Genomic DNA, 23,368 nt, shown 5'->3' with positions numbered 1-23,368 from the left:
CCTTGACATGGGAACCACTAAGTGATTAAGAACACTAATTCATGCTTTGCCGCACGACAGCCTTGCTTCGGCCAGCAGCACAGTCGATCGAACAAGTATAAATTATTCAAAGTTTTGTGTCATAGGTAGCAAAAGTGTTATCATGTTTTATGTGTATGTAATGGCAACAAATAGTGAACAGTGCACTCTAGTGGTTGAATGTGTAACCTGATATGGCAGAGAGTAGGACTAGGAGCCTCAAATGTAGAATTTATAGAATCTAGTAAGATTCTATAAATTCTACATTCTAGATTCTAAGGTGTTAGCTGAAGAGAGCAACTCTCCTGGTCGTCATGGGAAATGGACTTGTTTTCAGCTACATTGGTCAAGCAACACTAAATCCAATGAGAAGTAATTTGCATAAAGATATGGCTATGTATTATGCTTTGTGGTATTTTAGAGGAAAAAAACTCCATTCATGTTAATCAACATTAGAATAAACAGGCCAAAACTGCAAGTGAAGTTTGAACTTGCAGTTGAAAATGCCAAGTCCGTTGCCTGTGATCTGCCTGCTAAGAAGAACAACCTCATATTTGACAATTCAAACTGATTTTGTTAAAGCATGAGCAAGTGTGTGTGTTCGTGCACAGTGCACACGCATGCACACACACACACACACACACACGTGCGCGTGAACAGCATTGATTCCATTCGTATTTCCCTCTACACACCAGTGTTTATCAACCTATTTTGGGCCAGTGCACCCCTAGAATAAAATTAAAATGTAAGCATTATTTTTTAATGTGTATTGTATTGCTTATGCAGTGTATAATGTAGAAAACATCCCATCAATGTCCAAATATCAGATTTTATATTCAACTGGACCAGTATTTGATCATTATGTAGTTATTAGTACGGTGTTTTGAGAGAAATGTGAGGGGAAAAAAGTCAGGTCAGTATCATGTCAGTATCTTAGTCAGTAGCATGCATGAAGGGGGTGCATGTGTGCATTCATTTAAGCGTCCCAATTTGGGGGGTTGAAAATATCCCTATACTATACCCCAGCTAGGTAATATCTCTCTTTCCCTCTGTCTGTCTCTCCTTTCCTATAGCTCCATAAGTCTCTCTTTCTCGTGTCTGTCTTTTTCTTCCAGCCGTGCTCGATCCCTCAATTTGAATGCCTTCCTGGTAGTCTGTCCCGTCAGTCCACATAAAAGCCAGCAGGCCCAGTGGCAATTTAGCCCCTCTGCCATCTGGGATCAATATTGAGTCTCATCTACAACAAGCTGGCCTGACATTTTAATATCTGTAATTCAGAGTAAAGTGTTCTGTTTTCTGTCCTCCCACCAGACAGACCCATGTTCTTTCTGTCTCTGACTGACTGGAGTCGAATGCTTTGTGCAGACAGCCATCCATGAATGTCTATCTGCAATTGTGCGTGCGTGTCCAGCCTGGCAAAAAAAGGAGAAAAAAAAATCCCTCCTTAAGAATTCCCTCCTTTTCACAGTATCGAAGCCAGTCAAAATAAAAGTCCCTGGAAACCTATGTTTTCTCATGAGAGGCTTTTGTTTAAGCAGTTTCCAGGCGGGCAAAGGGTAGACACTGACTTAGTGATGGCTCTTTGAGTGTACAAAAGGAAGAGTTTAGTGGCATGTAGATGTATATTGTGTAAATATAGTGAATATAAGTAATGTAATAAGTAAATATAATAAACCTTTATGTGAATGTGTACTTTTTTTTTTATTTCGACGTCAGGCCTAAATGGGTTAAGCCAAGGCCTGTCGCTCGGTTTTACAGTTAGAGTGACAGCAAGCATGCTAAATTAAACGTAATATTTTGGTATTTTTGGAAACCCCTACACTCTGCAATTATGAATTATTTACAGGAATTCAAAAGCTCACAAACATGCATGGTTATTCGCAAAAAGAAAACGGGGGGGGGGGGGATGGTGCAGTCATAGTTGGAACTGTTTCTCAGGTTGAGGCATTTCTCTACGACAGTGTTCTGAAACTGGTGGGTCCACTTAATGATTTTAATGTCCCCAGTGCAACATTGTTTTCTCCCTCTCAACAGCAAACTTACAATTTAAGGACTTTTAAGACCTTTTTATTACCTCTTATAAAATAAATAAAATATGACCATTAGTGTGTAAAATATTACCTATGAAGTATAGGGGGGGAAGAAAACTGTAATAGCAGCGAGCCGTGAGCATGTAGATCGGCTTTCACAATATGTGGAACTGAGTCAAAAGTGTAATGCCTCAACTCATACAATTCCATGCCTGTCAGGGTGGGCGGCGGGCGCCCAGTTCAAATATGATTATGTTGGGGAGGGCCGTGGCCTGAAAAGTTTAAGAACCAGTTTCTCAACATCAGGTGCGGGGACCGCCAGGGGGTTCAAACGGACCATTATGGGTCTATAACTGGGAGAGTGTATGAATTTAACCGCTTCCATTTTGTAGATTGTAAGAGTTACAGAGCCATAAAGGGTCCATTTGGACGTATGGTGGACCCCGCGGACCCCAGCGATCTCAAAGTGGGGTCAAGGGGCTCTCATGGTTCCTTAAGGGGGTTCTAAATTGACCTTTTGACCCATTAGGGTCCATTTGGTTCCATTTGTAGACTATCTAAAGGTAATCTAAAGGTTTGAGATGCAGTGATCTAGGAGATTCATTGATGATGGAGCGCTTCCCCCAGTCAGTCGCCCCGTACCCCCCTTGCTGCCCAGACAGCTAACACAAACACCCTGCTGACGTGTTTAGGCTAAATGACAAAACCCAGGGCCCCTCTCATGTCAGAGTTACGCTCGTCTCTGCGTTCGCACACAGGCAAAATGTTCTTTCCTCTGCCAACTGGCTTGGCAATTTGATTTTGGGGTGTGGGGGGGGGGGGGGGGGCAGTGGGGGTATTTCATCTTCTAGATGGAAAGAGCAGAAGAAAAAGAAGAAGAGGAAGAGAGAGAGGCTTTTGTATTTTGTATGCCCCCCCCCCCTCCCACCCATACACGCACGCACACACGCACACCTAAATCTACCCCCTACCCATTTCTACCCACCCACTATGTGTGTGACCCAATCCTGTCCCTGTACGCCCCTTCCCAAATGTAATCCTGTCTGGTTTGATAAATGTCCACTGTGTGATTTAAAAAAAAAAGGAAAACAAAATGGACGGGGTAAATGTTGCCGTCCCAGAGGAAATGATATCATGAGCCATGACATCGTGGTCTGAGGGTCTGGATGGGGGTGCAGGGGGAGGTTGGCTGGAAAATGTACAGACGTCAGGTCATAATCGTTGTGTGCTGATAGCCTGTTTGCAGATCAGCCATCTTCTTTCCTCGCTCACACGCATCCATTACAGAGTCTGAGTGAACCCTCCCTCTCTCTCTCTCTCTCTCTCTCTCTCTCTTTCTCTCTCTCTCTCTCTTTCTCTCTCTCTCTCTCTTTCTCTCTCTCTCTAAGCTAATTAGTCTTTTCTGTATCATTTGAAAGGCTCTCCACAGTGACTGTCGGCACTCATTTGTTTGGCTGGACTGTGCTTGTTGTCAGCACAGATTATTTGTCTCCGACTCTGCCGCTGCTCGCAATGACGAGCCGTGCCTTTTGATGATCAGGCATTGGTGATAAAAAAAAGATTTTGTCTTACTTCACCAGGGTAGCTAGATTCTTTCCATTTTCAATACTTTAGTGCAGCAACAAGCCGAGTGGCTTATCTTCGATACCAATTTACAATTTAGGAATTTAGCAGACGCTCTTAATCCAGAGCGTCTTACATTAAGCAAGAACAAAAAAGCATGGGAATACATCACATAAAAACATTTATCATGAAACATGCGTAAGCTAAGAAAGTAACAGTGGAATATCTATATAATGAAACTATACATATAAACTATACATCTATACTACTATGCTATACATATGTACTATGTCGTGCTATGACTACATACAATGCACTTATGCTGTCTACATAACATGCTATAAGTCTGTATCAAATGCTATCTAAGTCTACAGAAATGCTATCTAAGGGGGTGGGGTAAGTGCTATGGGCCATGATGGAGTCTGAAAAGGTGGGTTTTCAGACTACGGCGGAAGATTGGGAGTGATGCTGCAGTTCTGACTGCAATGGGAAGTGCATTCCACAGTTTTGGAGCCAGAAGGGAGAAGAGTTTGGGACGTGTGGAGCGTTGTCCCGGCGTTTTTAGTGAGGGTACTTCCAGCTTCCCTGCGTTGGCTGATCTGAGTGAGCGGGAGGGTTTGTAGGGTTCGATCATACTTGCATGATATGGGGGAGCCATACCTTTGGTTGCTTTGAATGCCAGCATCAGAGTTTTGTATTCTGTGCGGGCAGCGACCGGGAGCCAGTGGAGGGAGCGGAGCAGGGGGGAGACATGTGAGAATTTTGGCTGGTTGAAGACCAAGCAAGCTGCGGCATTTTGGATCAGCTGGAGAGGCTTAAGTGCACATGCTGGTAGGCCAGTAAGGAGGGAGTTACAATAGTCGCGTTTTGACAAGACTGTTGTCTGGATTAGGAGCTGGGCTGATTCCTGGGTGAGGAACGGTCTAATTCGTCGTATGTTATAGAGTGTGAACCTACAGGATCGAGTGACAGCTGTGATGTGAGTTTTGAACGAGAGCCGACTGTCCAGGACAACACCAAGATTCCTGGCTGTTGGGACAGACGTTACCAGGGCGTTGTCTACGGAAATAGTTAGCTCCCGCATAGGGCAGGACTTAGCTGGGAAGAAGAGAAGCTCAGTCTTGTCTGGGTTCAGTTTGAGGTGGTTGGAGGACATCCACTGTGAGATGTCAGCCAGGCATGCGGTGATGCGCTCTTCCACCTGAGTGGCAGAGGATAGAAACAGTTGTGTGTCATCGGCGTAGCAGTGATAGGATATATTGTGAGCAGAGATGATAGTGCCAAGGGATTTAGTGTACAGTGAGAAATGGAGGGGACCAAGTACAGATCCCTGTGGGACCCCAGTTTGGAGGGTTCGGGGGGATGATAACAGACCTTTCCAGGAAACCTGGTAGGTCCGGTCGGTGAGGTAGGAAGAGAACCACTTTAGTGCCGTTCCACCGATGCCTAGATCCGCTAGGGTGTCTAGGAGCAGCTGGTGGTTCACTGTACCAAAACTCTTGTACCATGAGTAATTTTGTACCAGCCTTGCTTGCCAAAACATTGCCTCTGGCTGGTGAAGCTGACTGTAGTCACTCACCTCTGACTGGTGAAGCTGACTGTAGTCACTCACCTCTGGCTGGTGAAGCTGACTGTAGTCACTCACCTCTGGCTGGTGAAGCTGACTGTAGTCACTCACCTCTGACTGGTGAAGCTGACTGTAGTCACTCACCTCTGGCTGGTGAAGCTGACTGTAGTCACTCACCTCTGGCTGGTGAAGCTGACTGTAGTCACTCACCTCTGACTGGTGAAGCTGACTGTAGTCACTCACCTCTGACTGGTGAAGCTGACTGTAGTCACTCACCTCTGACTGGTGAAGCTGACTGTAGTCACTCACCTCTGGCTGGTGAAGCTGACTGTAGTCACTCACCTCTGACTGGTGAAGCTGACTGTAGTCACTCACCTCTGACTGGTGAAGCTGACTGTAGTCACTCACCTCTGGCTGGTGAAGCTGACTGTAGTCACTCACCTCTGACTGGTGAAGCTGACTGTAGTCACTCACCTCTGACTGGTGAAGCTGACTGTAGTCACTCACCTCTGGCTGGTGAAGCTGACTGTAGTCACTCACCTCTGACTGGTGAAGCTGACTGTAGTCACTCACCTCTGACTGGTGAAGCTGACTGTAGTCACTCACCTCTGACTGGTGAAGCTGACTGTAGTCACTCACCTCTGGCTGGTGAAGCTGACTGTAGTCACTCACCTCTGACTGGTGAAGCTGACTGTAGTCACTCACCTCTGACTGGTGAAGCTGACTGTAGTCACTCACCTCTGACTGCCAATCATCACTACTGGTTTTTATGGGATTGTACAACTCCTCTACCGGTGCAGGAAAAACACAAAATACTGTGTTCAAGTTCAGGAGAATTCTCTTGAATGCTGCCTTCCGGTATGCCATGGAAAAAAGGCATTTGCATTTCTTTCACCATAGTAAATGCTGCATTTGTGGTCTGGAGAGGGCAGTTTTTCAGACGGGTAAAAGGGCTCAAGCCCCCTTTGATGTCTATGTGTGCACGTCCCTGGGCATCAGGCTGCAGTATAGAACAAATTCTAGAGCCAGTGAGAGAGAGAGAGAGAGAGAGAGAGAGAGAGAGAGAGACATAGAAAAAGAGAGAGTGATATACAGTATAAACCCCTCCAAACGTAGATACTTTTTGACACTTTACTCCCCGCTACCCTACAGGTCAGACCAAGTGGACGAGGAGCATCCGCCCAGCCACAGCCTGTCCAACTCCAAGCTGGCGAGGCTCCAAGGGCTGGAGGAGGAGGAGGAGGCGGAGGGTGACGACGAAGAGGAGGAGGAAGGCAGCCTGACGGAGAAGTCTCAGGACGAGGCGCCCGAGTCGCCGTCTCCGGTTACCATGACGACGGGAGCGTACGAAGAGGACGAGGAGGACGAGGAAGCGGAGGGGGCTCCGTTAGCGATGACCTACGAACACACGCGCAGGTATACACTAGGAGCTTTAAGGGCTATTCAAATGTGAAGCGATTTAACTCGTCTATAGTTCGTTTTCAATGCATTTTTGCGTGCAGCACTGGGGAGCAGTCGCGGTGCAACAACACAAGCGTATTTATGTGAATTTGTTGCGCGCATGCTCATTTCGTGCACACGCCCGCATCTCACCAGACCTGGATTCTGTTTAGCTCTTTTTTTTACGCTTGCGTTGTTGCGCCCCTCTTGCGCAGACCTGTCGTTGATCCAGGTAACAATGCCTGCGTTTTTAGTCATAGTCTCTTGAATAGTTTTTACTTAGTTTTACTAATTCAGCAGCAGTAACAATAGCGTTTTCTCTCCGTCAGTTGATTCTTCATATCCATAATTTATAATATAATATTTTTCAAAAACAGTTCTTATATGAGGCTATTTAAAATCCCCCTATGGGGATTACAATGCAAATAAAAAGTACATGAACCTGTGGACTTGGCGCCCTCTACCGATATTGACATAATGCTTCGTTGCTCTATTACAGAACACATGTGTCCGCTACAAGCATGCCCTTTAAAGGCGCCCCTTTGCTTGACATAAATGGCATATGTTTGTTTGAAAATATCTACATTTTTGTTAAACGACTTGTCGAAATGAGTCGTACGGCAAAGTATATATTTGCCTTTTACAGCAACCCCTCATGTTCTCGTTCTCGTTCAAACTAATCCCACTATTAAACACCAACAGCTGGCTTTTGGCATTGAGAAAGACAGATGAATAATTAAGTGAATGTTAAAACACCACACAAGAAACACACATCAGGAAAGATTTGTTTTGTAACCATTCCATATACATAATAATTATTCCATTCCATCTTATAATAGATGCTTTCAGAATACAAACATTAACACAGCTGGCCTGAACATCTAATGACTATCAGAGGAACAGCTGTTACTGAGCTAGGTAGCTAGCTTTCTAGCCTATGTTTACCACTACTTCCTATAGGGGTAAACACGCTGACCAGATGTTGACAATGGTTTGCACTGTGCCTCGAAGCAGCAGACTGTTGAAGCCGTCCATATTCCATAGATCTTTCATTTGTTGTGTCCAACAGAGGGTGTATTCTTGGGTCTGTCTGTCATCTGTCATACTTTGCCATAACCTAATGGTTTCAGTGGCAATGAAGATAACTAAAGCCCTAACCACACAAAAGGGTCGAGACGGTTCTAGCGTTGCCCCAGCGGTGTGATATGTCCTGTTGCACGTTGACGTGCGTCATCCCTAGTGACTCAACGCATGGAATTCAATGGCCCAAACCACAACAAATGGTCAAGACGGTTTTAGCGTTAACTCCTTGCAACCGTTTGGACCCAAGGAGTTGCATGGTGACCCTTTGGTGTGGTTAGGGCCTAAGACTGTCAGTCTAGTGACCATCAAGTTTACATTTTGTCATGAACTTGAGTTAAGTTGACAGTGCACTTTATCACAGAGTATAGTGAGTGAATTGTCTTTTCTCGAGGGACAATGAACATCTTGGTTTTGTGAGTGTCCTCTGCCATGATGCGACCCATGCATTTAGAGCACAAATGGCATAGGTAGGTATAGGAGCACTGACTGTGTGAGCTCACTCACGGCTGCGTCTGTTTGCCATGAATTCACATCCCTGGTCCTGTCCACTCCCTTGTCTAATCATGAAGACGGGACAAAAGTTGACTTAATTTGAGGACAATCCCCTCCCCCCTTACCTGCCCGCTGAATCCTTCTTCTGGACATTCTCACCACACAGTGGTTTCTTAGATTGTATGCCTAGAGCCCGACCGATGCCACATGAAGTTTGCTTTTCAGTGAAATTGAAATTCAAGTTTCTATTTCACAACATTTAACTTAAATATATGCAAATAGATAAACTTCAATGAATGAAAACACGACATACCATTTAACATTAATTATACAATGTTAATTAAAGTTGATAAGTTACAAGCACATAAGATACGCAGAAACATCCCATCATGACGCATTGTGAGCTTGTACTGTACATCAACTTTCCAAAACGTTTTAAAAACCTTTCCGTTTTTTACGAAAATCAGAACACGTAGGCTCATATTTAATTGCCAATATCGAGTCAAATAATGGCCGATATGTCGGTCGGGCTCTACTGTACATATGTCTACTCTGCTCCTCGACTGTTTGTCTTTCAAACTAAACTTTCCTCCTTCCTTTCTTGACCACATCTCTTTTTTGGTACCAACACGGTCGATCGCTGTTAACTCTTTGCATCCTTTCTTTTCCAACAAACTTTCTTTTCCTACCCTCATCCATCCCTCTGTTTACCCTCCTGTGTCCATCTCGACACCCATTCATTTGTCTGTCTGCCTATCCATCCATCTGCCTATCTATATATCCATCTATATATCCTCCATATATATACCTACTGGGTGTCCATATATCCCCATCTCCCCCACATTGGGTGTCTTATCTACCCATCCATATATCCCCATCTCCCCCACATTGGGTGTCTTATCTACCCATCCATATATCCCCATCTCCCCCACATTGGGTGTCTTATCTACCCATCCATATATCCCCATCTCCCCCACATTGGGTGTCTTATCTACCCATCCATATATCCCCATCTCCCCCACATTGGGTGTCTTATCTACCCATCCATAAATCCCCATCTCCCCCACATTGGGTGTCTTATATATCCCCATCTCCCCCACATTGGGTGTGCAGGTGTTTAGAGGAGGAGGGCTCTCTATTGGACCTGGAAGGCTTTCCCAAGAGCCTGGACGGCGTGCGTAAGGCCGCCGGTGACGAGCCGCCCTTTGATGTTAAAGACATGTTTAACACGTCGCTAGAGTCGGAGACATTGAAAGAGACATTGTACAGGCAGGCTAAAACCCAGGTATGTTGACTGCCCTATATGGATGTTGACAAAACGGGAGAGGAAAGACGTGGGGTTTCCTCTATAGATAAGACGTAGTAGGTGAGGTAAAAATGGTTAGAGTATAATAGACATGTGGAGCTTCGGAATTTGCGAAAACAAGGTCGGGATTTTTCGATTCTGTGGCCAAATGGAATCTGTTTTTGTCCCGTACTGTCCATTACTTAACCAACAATCGAACGTATTATCTGCTATTCTATTAAACTTGTGATCAAGTTTCTCCAACCTGTTCATGCTGTTATCTCCACTGTGTGCTTGTCAGATAATTGGCATGACATTCAAAGTGAGTGACAAATATGGAGTCACAGGATCAACTATACATCAGTGGTTCTCAACCTTTTCAGGCAGCGACCCCCGAAAATAATCATGTTTGAACTGGGGACCTCCCCCAGCCTGATAAGCACTTGGAATTGTATTAGTTGGGGCATCACATTTAGTTTGGCATGGTTCCACAGATAAATATTATGGATCCTTTTTTTGTGTTAAAAGTCTTTGAATTACCACTTCACTGTCATCTCGGGAACCTCCACCAAAATAAAATAAAATAAAATAAAATAAAATAAAATAAAATAAAATAAAATAAAATAAAATAAAATAAAATAAAATAAAATAAAATAAAATAAAATAAAATAAAATAAAATAAAATAAAATAAAATAAAATAAAATAAAATAAAATAAAATATAATATAATATAATATTATTAAACGGTTCTTCCTCTTGTCCTTCTCCCACAGGCTTATGCAATGATGCTGTCTCTGTCAGAGAACAACCCTTTGCACGCGCCCTCCCAAAACTCTCTGGACGCTTGGCTGAGCATGGGAGGCGGACCGTCTGAGACGAGCAGCTTTCACCCACTCAACCACATCTAGAAGACAGAGAGACACAGAGAGAGAGAGGGAGCGAGAGGGAGAGGAGAGTGGGGTTGGGGGGGAGGAACTGGAGCAATAGTATCACAATGGAGAAAACAAGTGATTGAAAAATGGTTAGACCAGATTAGTGTGTGCGTGTGCGTGTGTGTGTGTGTGTGTGTGTGTGTGTGTGTGTGGGTGTGCGTGCGGACGGTCGTGCGCGCGCGCGTGCGGACAGGCGTGCGGTCGTGCGTGCGTGCGGGCGGGCGTACGTACGTGCGTGCGTGCACATGTGTGAGTGTGCGGGAGTGAGAGAGAGAGAGCGTGAGAGATTGAACTAAATCATCCCTTGATGAGGGGTCTTGTAAGCAGAGACAAAGACTCTGACATAGAGGAAGCACTGCTCAGCACCTGTTGATGTGAAGGACACAATGAATGCTTATCCACTGCATAGACCCTCCCCAGTCCCCACTGGGTCCACTGAAAGCCCCACGGCGACCCTGAGTATGTCTCTCACAAAGATGAACGATTTTCATATCTCAATGATGTCTATGGACACAAAGAGCACTGCGGAATTGAACACTGCAATGGCACTGCATGGCCACAGGGTGGTGGCATTTCAACAAGAGCAACTGGCAGGAACATAGTGGGCGTGTGCTCTATGGCATCCAGGTTTTGTTTTTTATACCCTCTTGTGACTCGCACGCACGCACGCACGCACGCACGCACGCACGCACGCACGCACGCACGCACGCACGCACACACACACACACACACACACACACACACACACACACACCGATCATGGCCCACACATGTACTGTTATTCCACTTTGAACTAAAAGTTACCGAATCAATGATAGCACCATAATTGACAGAATGTTACTGGATTTAGGAAATTCGTCCCAATAGATTTTTTTTTAGCTTATTGTGTTGAATGATTACACAGAAAGTGACACTACAACATTTATAATGTGCAACCAGTGATTTTGATTCATTACCCAGCCAGGACACTAGCCATTTTTATTAAATACCCTCTTTAATCATGCTGAAAATTACATTAAATCATACTCAACAAGAGGAAAGTATTTATTTTTTTCTCTCTCCTCTCCTTAGATGTTCAATTCATTTCATTTGTTAATTTTATTTACTTTTTTTCCCCTCTTAGATAACAGTATTGTTTCTTTGTAGGCACCTCAGTGCTAAAATGTTAATATAATTATTTTAGAGAAGGACCAAAATTGTATGATATTGTTGTATGATGTACAAAATAACCTAGATGTTCATAGCAAGAGTGGTATGTGCCAAATAACCCATAGAAAACGTTTTGTTCTCTGACAATCATCTCTTCTAAGGGGCTTGCATTTTCTGTCATAGTTCATGTTTGGTTGCTATCTTCACACTCTGACATATTTGATTTTTGAGAGTGTTGTGTATTCTATTTATTTTTTGGTTGGTTGTTCACAATTATGAATCGGAAAAATGAAAACTAAGTGTCGTATTGTCCCTCATGTTTCTGTCGCCGACGGAACGAGCACCTATTGGACATTTTGGAACGTGAGTGAGATTCAGAATCTCTTGTTCTGATGCGTTTTAGTGTGCCAAAATGGAAAATAATCCATGAACTCATCTGTTATTATTTATAGTGAAGAGGTTAGCTTGAGCTTGTTTTAGATCCTTGTTTCTGCATCCTTACCAGACGTTGGTGTGTCGTGTTTCAAGTTCAACCATTTCAACCCAGTATGCTGAATGTTTTTCTTCAAAGGTTGAAGTCTCACACAGTGGCAATTTTGGGCAACCAAAATGACCATGAATGTCAGGAAAGGGCATTATAATGTCACCCTTACACAATTATTTTGAAATCCAGTTGTATATGTCGGTCCCTGTTTTTTCCATGGGGTTAGGTTTAGGGCTTTCATTACTGGTAATTTAAATAATCACACAATTAGATCAATGTCAGATCCTAACTCAGTCACAATTTGATGAGGTACAAGTAGTTGCATAATGGAGTAAAATAATCACTGGTCCAGAAGACAAATTATTAAAACAAATTCAGCACACACACATACAAATGTACCAGAATGTATAGTATCATTGCTGGTGTTAATGGTTATACCTTAACTGTCCTAACACATGTAAAACATGTTTCGTTACAGATGTGTGGTTCTGAATTCGCGGAGAAAGGGAATATTCCTCCTTAATCTGAATTCTAATTATCTGGCTTCCCGAATCTTCACATTATAGGTCAGAGAACGTAGTCCGTAATGGTGGTCAACAAGGTGGATAATGCCACTTATACGGAAGGGCATGAGGCATTTACTGTAGATATCTGTAGATAACTGTAGGAGACAGGAGGGAGGGTGAGCTTTGTTGATCATTCTTACCTTGATCCTCCTGTCATGATAGGACTATAGAAAATATAGGCCTGATGCTGTACTTTTCAAAATAGCACTTAAACCACATGGGTCCAAGCCATACATTGATCAAGGCTTTGGTCTCTAGAACTGAGAACATACAGTCAGAGTTGTTCTTTCTATTTTTTTTGTTTTGTTTGTTTGTTTGCTCTTTTTTTCACTCGTCAAAACCTGTTTCTCTTTGAGTACGTGGACAACCCACGCTCAAAACGGGAGAAAAATAATAAACAAACGAGAAATCCGATACTGAAGCACTGTAATTTTTCTTTCATAATAGCCAGTGATAGTTTGATGCTAAGACTGCTGCATCGTCTCACTATTTTTAAAGGCCGAGGTTTGGAATGTTCCTTTTTTTTAACACTAGCTACTGAATGAGGATTCATTCATAGTTAACACATTCTTGTACCACACCTGGTTATATAATGCAAATACCTTGGTTACTACATTTTTGGGGGTTGACTATATATATAATGTTTGTCATGTACTACTGTAATAAATACGCGCTGTGTAAAGCAAAGCCAACTTTGGAAAGTATTCTGGCAAATGATCACTGAAACATGGTTCAGCATATAGAACATGGTTGCTGTCCCCCTGCCCATCCCCCCACTGTTACAGGATAAAGTAAAAAAAATAATAAGAAAATCTATATATACATATTGTTTCTTTTTAATTGTATAGTATTTTAAGGATTATAATTAAAAAAACGGCAATGGTGCATTTGTCTGAAGAAGAAAACAAAATCATTGAAAAAAATGGGTTTAAATGGATGGTGCTTGTTTCGTTTGAGTTGTAATATCGCCTCTGTTATGTTTATTGAAAACAGGAAAAGAAATGTGCATGACGTGTTTAGCGGTCATAATAATGATGTCCATTTGTGAAATGTGTATCAAATAAAACAAAAAAAGAATAAAATAAATCCGTAGATGCACTTATTGTACATGTGGTTTAGGTTTTAGTAGGTTTGACTTCAAAGTTCTTGACTGCCTTACGAATGTACCGGGCAGATAGCTCTGAAACACATAGAAGAGAGACAGACTGGCGGGACAAGAAATAATTTAAAAAATACAAATAAAAAAAGGATTGTAGAATAATATTGAACAATTCTTAAATTGCAGTTATTTTGATGCTTGTGATTATTGAAGATGTACTTTAGAGAAATTTCATTGAAAAAAAAATGACTCCGATGTTAATTCTGTAGAATAGAAATGTATACCAAATGTAATCTTTCCAATGCTATGAAGAATTTATACATGAAATTGATATGCAATAAAAACCTGTGTGCTTTTTAAAACAAATGTCCACCGTGTATCTGTGAACTGAGACCAAAAGTTTTCAAAGAAGCCTTTTTGACAAAGACAAAATAATTTTATAATAACTTTATTCATATAATTTATAGTTTCCGCAATTACCGCAATTTCCGCAATTTCCATTTCCGCAATTTCCACAATTACCATTTTCGCAATTTCCGCAATTTCCGCAATTCCGCAATTTGACAAAAACGATGGGTTATCCGCAATTTCCACAATTTCCACAATTTCCATTTCCGCAATTTCCGCAATTACCATTTCCGCAATTTCCATTTCCGCAATTTCCACAATTACCATTTTCGCAATTTCCGCAATTTCCGCAATTCCGCAATTTGACAAAAACGATGGGTTATAGCCCATGTTTTTTGAAATTTTGAAAAAAAAAGTTATCCTCGTTTCTCATCATTTTGGACCATGGGCTATAGCCCATATCGTACGGCATACTATAGCGCGCCGTTTTTCATCATTTTTGAGGATTTGAAAAAAATGACGAAATTACAAAAACGATGGGTTATAGCCCATGTTTTTTGAAATTTTGGAAAAAAAAGTTAGCCTCGTTTCTCATCATTTTGGACCGTGGGCTATAGCCCATATCGTACGGCATACTATAGCGCGCCGTTTTTCATCATTTTTGAAGATTTGAAAAAAATGACGAAATGACAAAAACGATGGGTTATAGCCCATGTTTTTTGAAATTTTGAAAAAAAAAGTTAGCCTCGTTTCTCATAATTCTGGACCGTGGGCTATAGCCCATATCGTACGGCATACTATAGCGCGCCGTTTATCATCATTTTTGAAGATTTGAAAAAAATGACGAAATGACAAAAACGATGGGTTATAGCCCATGTTTTTTTTTATTTTGAAAAAAAAAGTTAGCCTCGTTTCTCATCATTTTGGACCGTGGGCTATAGCCCATATCGTACGGCATACTATAGCGCGCCGTTTTTCATCATTTTTGAGGATTTGAAAAAAATGACGAAATGACAAAAACGATGGGTTATAGCCCATGTTTTTTGAAATTTTGGAAAAAAACGTTAGCCTCGTTTCTCATCATTTTGGACCGTGGGCTATAGCCCATATCGTACGGCATACTATAGCGCGCCGTTTTTCATCATTTTTGAAGATTTGAAAAAAATGACGAAATGACAAAAACGATGGGTTATAGCCCATGTTTTTTGAAATTTTGAAAAAAAAAAAGTTAGCCTCGTTTCTCATCATTTTGGACCGTGGGCTATAGCCCATATCGTACGGCATACTATAGCGCGCCGTTTTTCATCATTTTTGAAGATTTGAAAAAAATGACGAAATGACAAAAACGATGGGTTATAGCCCATGTTTTTTGAAATTTTGAAAAAAAAAGTTAGCCTCGTTTCTCATCATTTTGGACCGTGGGCTATAGCCCATATCGTACGGCATACTATAGCGCGCCGTTTTTCATCATTTTTGAGGATTTGAAAAAAATTACGAAATGACAAAAACGATGGGTTATAGCCCATGTTTTTTGAAATTTTGGAAAAAAAAGTTAGCCTCGTTTCTCATCATTTTGGACCGTGGGCTATAGCCCATATCGTACGGCATACTATAGCGCGCCGTTTTTCATAATTTTTGAGGATTTGAAAAAAATGACGAAATGACAAAAACGATGGGTTATAGCCCATGTTTTTTGAAATTTTGAAAAAAAAAGTTAGCCTCGTTTCTCATCATTTTGGACCGTGGGCTATAGCCCATATCGTACGGCATACTATAGCGCGCCGTTTTTCATCATTTTTGAGGATTTGAAAAAAATGACGAAATGACAAAAACGATGGGTTATAGCCCATGTTTTTTGAAATTTTGAAAAAAAAAGTTAGCCTCGTTTCTCATCATTTTGGACCGTGGGCTATAGCCCATATCGTACGGCATACTATAGCGCGCCGTTTTTCATCATTTTTGAGGATTTGAAAAAAATGACGAAATGACAAAAACGATGGGTTATAGCCCATGTTTTTTGAAATTTTGAAAAAAAAAGTTAGCCTCGTTCCTCATCATTTTGGACCGTGGGCTATAGCCCATATCGTACGGCATACTATAGCGCGCCGTTTTTCATCATTTTTGAAGATTTGAAAAAAATGACGAAATGACAAAAACGATGGGTTATAGCCCATGTTTTTTTTAATTTTGAAAAAAAAGTTAGCCTCGTTTCTCATCATTTTGGACCGTGGGCTATAGCCCATATCGTACGGCATACTATAGCGCGCCGTTTTTCATCATTTTTGAGGATTTGAAAAAAATGACGAAATGACAAAAACGATGGGTTATAGCCCATGTTTTTTGAAATTTTGAAAAAAAAAGTTAGCCTCGTTTCTCATAATTCTGGACCGTGGGCTATAGCCCATATCGTACGGCATACTATAGCGCGCCGTTTTTCATCATTTTTGAAGATTTGAAAAAAATGACGAAATGACAAAAACGATGGGTTATAGCCCATGTTTTTTGAAATTTTGAAAAAAAAAGTTAGCCTCGTTTCTCATCATTTTGGACCGTGGGCTATAGCCCATATCGTACGGCATACTATAGCGCGCCGTTTTTCATCATTTTTGAAGATTTGAAAAAAATGACGAAATGACAAAAACGATGGGTTATAGCCCATGTTTTTTGAAATTTTGAAAAAAAAAGTTAGCCTCGTTTCTCATAATTCTGGACCGTGGGCTATAGCCCATATCGTACGGCATACTATAGCGCGCCGTTTATCATCATTTTTGAAGATTTGAAAAAAATGACGAAATGACAAAAACGATGGGTTATAGCCCATGTTTTTTTTTATTTTGAAAAAAAAAGTTAGCCTCGTTTCTCATCATTTTGGACCGTGGGCTATAGCCCATATCGTACGGCATACTATAGCGCGCCGTTTTTCATAATTTTTGAGGATTTGAAAAAAATGACGAAATGACAAAAACGATGGGTTATAGCCCATGTTTTTTGAAATTTTGGAAAAAAAAGTTAGCCTCGTTTCTCATCATTTTGGACCGTGGGCTATAGCCCATATCGTACGGCATACTATAGCGCGCCGTTTTTCATCATTTTTGAAGATTTGAAAAAAATGACGAAATGACAAAAACGATGGGTTATAGCCCATGTTTTTTGAAATTTTGAAAAAAAAAAAGTTAGCCTCGTTTCTCATCATTTTGGACCGTGGGCTATAGCCCATATCGTACGGCATACTATAGCGCGCCGTTTTTCATCATTTTTGAAGATTTGAAAAAAATGACGAAAGGACAAAAACGATGGGTTATAGCCCATGTTTTTTGAAATTTTGAAAAAAAAAGTTAGCCTCGTTTCTCATCATTTTGGACCGTGGGCTATAGCCCATATCGTACGGCATACTATAGCGCGCCGTTTTTCATCATTTTTGAGGATTTGAAAAAAATTACGAAATGACAAAAACGATGGGTTATAGCCCATGTTTTTTGAAATTTTGGAAAAAAAAGTTAGCCTCGTTTCTCATCATTTTGGACCGTGGGCTATAGCCCATATCGTACGGCATACTATAGCGCGCCGTTTTTCATAATTTTTGAGGATTTGAAAAAAATGACGAAATGACAAAAACGATGGGTTATAGCCCATGTTTTTTGAAATTTTGAAAAAAAAAGTTAGCCTCGTTTCTCATCATTTTGGACCGTGGGCTATAGCCCATATCGTACGGCATACTATAGCGCGCCGTTTTTCATCATTTTTGAGGATTTGAAAAAAATGACGAAATGACAAAAACGATGGGTTATAGCCCATGTTTTTTGAAATTTTGAAAAAAAAAGTTAGCCTCGTTCCTCATCATTTTGGACCGTGGGCTATAGCCCATATCGTACGGCATACTATAGCGCGCCGTTTTTCATCATTTTTGAAGATTTTAAAAAAATTACGAAATGACAAAAACGATGGGTTATAGCCCATGTTTTTTTTAATTTTGAAAAAAAAAGTTAGCCTCGTTTCTCATCATTTTGGACCGTGGGCTATAGCCCATATCGTACGGCATACTATAGCGCGCCGTTTTTCATCATTTTTGAGGATTTGAAAAAAATGACGAAATGACAAAAACGATGGGTTATAGCCCATGTTTTTTGAAATTTTGAAAAAAAAAGTTAGCCTCGTTTCTCATAATTCTGGACCGTGGGCTATAGCCCATATCGTACGGCATACTATAGCGCGCCGTTTTTCATCATTTTTGAAGATTTGAAAAAAATGACGAAATGACAAAAACGATGGGTTATAGCCCATGTTTTTTTTTATTTTGAAAAAAAAAGTTAGCCTCGTTTCTCATCATTTTGGACCGTGGGCTATAGCCCATATCGTACGGCATACTATAGCGCGCCGTTTTTCATCATTTTTGAGGATTTGAAAAAAATGACGAAATGACAAAAACGATGGGTTATAGCCCATGTTTTTTGAAATTTTGGAAAAAAAAGTTAGCCTCGTTTCTCATCATTTTGGACCGTGGGCTATAGCCCATATCGTACGGCATACTATAGCGCGCCGTTTTTCATCATTTTTGAAGATTTGAAAAAAATGACGAAATGACAAAAACGATGGGTTATAGCCCATGTTTTTTGAAATTTTGAAAAAAAAAAGTTAGCCTCGTTTCTCATCATTTTGGACCGTGGGCTATAGCCCATATCGTACGGCATACTATAGCGCGCCGTTTTTCATCATTTTTGAAGATTTGAAAAAAATGACGAAATGACAAAAACGATGGGTTATAGCCCATGTTTTTTGAAATTTTGAAAAAAAAAGTTAGCCTCGTTTCTCATCATTTTGGACCGTGGGCTATAGCCCATATCGTACGGCATACTATAGCGCGCCGTTTTTCATCATTTTTGAGGATTTGAAAAAAATTACGAAATGACAAAAACGATGGGTTATAGCCCATGTTTTTTGAAATTTTGGAAAAAAAAGTTAGCCTCGTTTCTCATCATTTTGGACCGTGGGCTATAGCCCATATCGTACGGCATACTATAGCGCGCCGTTTTTCATAATTTTTGAGGATTTGAAAAAAATGACGAAATGACAAAAACGATGGGTTATAGCCCATGTTTTTTGAAATTTTGAAAAAAAAAGTTAGCCTCGTTTCTCATCATTTTGGACCGTGGGCTATAGCCCATATCGTACGGCATACTATAGCGCGCCGTTTTTCATCATTTTTGAGGATTTGAAAAAAATGACGAAATGACAAAAACGATGGGTTATAGCCCATGTTTTTTGAAATTTTGAAAAAAAAAGTTAGCCTCGTTCCTCATCATTTTGGACCGTGGGCTATAGCCCATATCGTACGGCATACTATAGCGCGCCGTTTTTCATCATTTTTGAAGATTTGAAAAAAATGACGAAATGACAAAAACGATGGGTTATAGCCCATGTTTTTTGAAATTTTGAAAAAAAAAGTTAGCCTCGTTTCTCATAATTCTGGACCGTGGGCTATAGCCCATATCGTACGGCATACTATAGCGCGCCATTTTTCATCATTTTTGAAGATTTGAAAAAAATTACGAAATGACAAAAACGATGGGTTATAGCCCATGTTTTTTGAAATTTTGAAAAAAAAAGTTAGCCTCGTTTCTCATCATTTTGGACCGTGGGCTATAGCCCATATCGTACGGCATACTATAGCGCGCCGTTTTTCATCATTTTTGAAGATTTGAAAAAAATAACGAAATGACAAAAACGATGGGTTATAGCCCATGTTTTTTTTAATTTTGAAAAAAAAGTTATCCTCGTTTCTCATCATTTTGGACCATGGGCTATAGCCCATATCGTACGGCATACTATAGCGCGCCGTTTTTCATCATTTTTGAGGATTTGAAAAAAATGACGAAATGACAAAAACGATGGGTTATAGCCCATGTTTTTTGAAATTTTGAAAAAAAAAGTTAGCCTCGTTTCTCATCATTTTGGACCGTGGGCTATAGCCCATATCGTACGGCATACTATAGCGCGCCGTTTTTCATCATTTTTGAAGATTTGAAAAAATGACGAAATGACAAAAACGATGGGTTATAGCCCATGTTTTTTGAAATTTTGAAAAAAAAAGTTAGCCTCGTTTCTCATCATTTTGGACCGTGGGCTATAGCCCATATCGTACGGCATACTATAGCACGCCGTTTTTCATCATTTTTGAGGATTTGAAAAAAATGACGAAATGACAAAAACGATGGGTTATAGCCCATGTTTTTTTAAATTTTGAAAAAAAAAGTTAGCCTCGTTTCTCATCATTTTGGACCGTGGGCTATAGCCCATATCGTACGGCATACTATAGCGCGCCGTTTTTCATCATTTTTGAGGATTTGAAAAAAATGACGAAATGACAAAAACGATGGGTTATAGCCCATGTTTTTTGAAATTTTGGAAAAAAAACTTAACTCGTTTCTCATCATTTTGGACCGTGGGCTATAGCCCATATCGTACGGCATACTATAGCGCGCCGTTTTTCATCATTTTTGAAGATTTGAAAAAAATGACGAAATGACAAAAACGATGGGTTATAGCCCATGTTTTTTGAAATTTTGAAAAAAAAAGTTAGCCTCGTTTCTCATAATTCTGGACCGTGGGCTATAGCCCATATCGTACGGCATACTATAGCGCGCCGTTTATCATCATTTTTGAAGATTTGAAAAAAATGACGAAATGACAAAAACGATGGGTTATAGCCCATGTTTTTTTTTATTTTGAAAAAAAAAGTTAGCCTCGTTTCTCATCATTTTGGACCGTGGGCTATAGCCCATATCGTACGGCATACTATAGCGCGCCGTTTTTCATCATTTTTGAGGATTTGAAAAAAATGACGAAATGACAAAAACGATGGGTTATAGCCCATGTTTTTTGAAATTTTGGAAAAAAAAGTTAGCCTCGTTTCTCATCATTTTGGACCGTGGGCTATAGCCCATATCGTACGGCATACTATAGCGCGCCGTTTTTCATCATTTTTGAAGATTTGAAAAAAATGACGAAATGACAAAAACGATGGGTTATAGCCCATGTTTTTTGAAATTTTGAAAAAAAAAAAGTTAGCCTCGTTTCTCATCATTTTGGACCGTGGGCTATAGCCCATATCGTACGGCATACTATAGCGCGCCGTTTTTCATCATTTTTGAAGATTTGAAAAAAATGACGAAATGACAAAAACGATGGGTTATAGCCCATGTTTTTTGAAATTTTGAAAAAAAAAGTTAGCCTCGTTTCTCATCATTTTGGACCGTGGGCTATAGCCCATATCGTACGGCATACTATAGCGCGCCGTTTTTCATCATTTTTGAGGATTTGAAAAAAATTACGAAATGACAAAAACGATGGGTTATAGCCCATGTTTTTTGAAATTTTGGAAAAAAAAGTTAGCCTCGTTTCTCATCATTTTGGACCGTGGGCTATAGCCCATATCGTACGGCATACTATAGCGCGCCGTTTTTCATAATTTTTGAGGATTTGAAAAAAATGACGAAATGACAAAAACGATGGGTTATAGCCCATGTTTTTTGAAATTTTGAAAAAAAAAGTTAGCCTCGTTTCTCATCATTTTGGACCGTGGGCTATAGCCCATATCGTACGGCATACTATAGCGCGCCGTTTTTCATCATTTTTGAGGATTTGAAAAAAATGACGAAATGACAAAAACGATGGGTTATAGCCCATGTTTTTTGAAATTTTGAAAAAAAAAGTTAGCCTCGTTCCTCATCATTTTGGACCGTGGGCTATAGCCCATATCGTACGGCATACTATAGCGCGCCGTTTTTCATCATTTTTGAAGATTTTAAAAAAATGACGAAATGACAAAAACGATGGGTTATAGCCCATGTTTTTTTTAATTTTGAAAAAAAAAGTTAGCCTCGTTTCTCATCATTTTGGACCGTGGGCTATAGCCCATATCGTACGGCATACTATAGCGCGCCGTTTTTCATCATTTTTGAGGATTTGAAAAAAATGACGAAATGACAAAAACGATGGGTTATAGCCCATGTTTTTTGAAATTTTGAAAAAAAAAGTTAGCCTCGTTTCTCATAATTCTGGACCGTGGGCTATAGCCCATATCGTACGGCATACTATAGCGCGCCGTTTTTCATCATTTTTGAAGATTTGAAAAAAATGACGAAATGACAAAAACGATGGGTTATAGCCCATGTTTTTTTTTATTTTGAAAAAAAAAGTTAGCCTCGTTTCTCATCATTTTGGACCGTGGGCTATAGCCCATATCGTACGGCATACTATAGCGCGCCGTTTTTCATCATTTTTGAGGATTTGAAAAAAATGACGAAATGACAAAAACGATGGGTTATAGCCCATGTTTTTTGAAATTTTGGAAAAAAAAGTTAGCCTCGTTTCTCATCATTTTGGACCGTGGGCTATAGCCCATATCGTACGGCATACTATAGCGCGCCGTTTTTCATCATTTTTGAAGATTTGAAAAAAATGACGAAATGACAAAAACGATGGGTTATAGCCCATGTTTTTTGAAATTTTGAAAAAAAAAAAGTTAGCCTCGTTTCTCATCATTTTGGACCGTGGGCTATAGCCCATATCGTAAGGCATACTATAGCGCGCCGTTTTTCATCATTTTTGAAGATTTGAAAAAAATGACGAAATGACAAAAACGATGGGTTATAGCCCATGTTTTTTGAAATTTTGAAAAAAAAAGTTAGCCTCGTTTCTCATCATTTTGGACCGTGGGCTATAGCCCATATCGTACGGCATACTATAGCGCGCCGTTTTTCATCATTTTTGAGGATTTGAAAAAAATTACGAAATGACAAAAACGATGGGTTATAGCCCATGTTTTTTGAAATTTTGGAAAAAAAAGTTAGCCTCGTTTCTCATCATTTTGGACCGTGGGCTATAGCCCATATCGTACGGCATACTATAGCGCGCCGTTTTTCATAATTTTTGAGGATTTGAAAAAAATGACGAAATGACAAAAACGATGGGTTATAGCCCATGTTTTTTGAAATTTTGAAAAAAAAAGTTAGCCTCGTTTCTCATCATTTTGGACCGTGGGCTATAGCCCATATCGTACGGCATACTATAGCGCGCCGTTTTTCATCATTTTTGAGGATTTGAAAAAAATGACGAAATGACAAAAACGATGGGTTATAGCCCATGTTTTTTGAAATTTTGAAAAAAAAAGTTAGCCTCGTTCCTCATCATTTTGGACCGTGGGCTATAGCCCATATCGTACGGCATACTATAGCGCGCCGTTTTTCATCATTTTTGAAGATTTGAAAAAAATGACGAAATGACAAAAACGATGGGTTATAGCCCATGTTTTTT

The 23,368-nt window shown here is 40.4% G+C and overlaps 1 protein-coding gene across 8 annotated transcripts in view; it reads left to right on the top strand.

The window, feature by feature from the left end:
* Nucleotides 1-10,634, top strand: part of prdm16 (PR domain containing 16) — a 265,795-nt gene extending 255,161 nt beyond the window's left edge. For 7 of the 8 annotated variants that reach the window (XM_080763704.1, XM_080763706.1, XM_080763703.1 and 4 more), the window contains 2 exons: nucleotides 6,331-6,594; nucleotides 10,252-10,413. In XM_080763704.1, the coding sequence (XP_080619830.1) occupies nucleotides 6,331-6,594; nucleotides 10,252-10,264 (277 nt within the window). In that variant the 3' untranslated portion in view covers nucleotides 10,265-10,413. Of the gene's footprint in view, nucleotides 1-6,330; nucleotides 6,595-9,306; nucleotides 9,479-10,251 lie in introns of all 8 variants that reach the window. The other variant, XM_080763705.1, reaches the window with a different exon arrangement.
* The last annotated feature ends 12,734 nt before the right edge of the window (nucleotides 10,635-23,368 follow it).

The sequence above is a fragment of the Protomyctophum bolini genome, assembly GCF_963924005.1.
Source record: "Protomyctophum bolini genome assembly, chromosome: 5".
Taxonomy (NCBI): domain Eukaryota; kingdom Metazoa; phylum Chordata; class Actinopteri; order Myctophiformes; family Myctophidae; genus Protomyctophum; species Protomyctophum bolini.
Note: the sequence above shows the minus strand (reverse complement) of the source record. Positions and strands in the feature narration are given on the sequence as shown.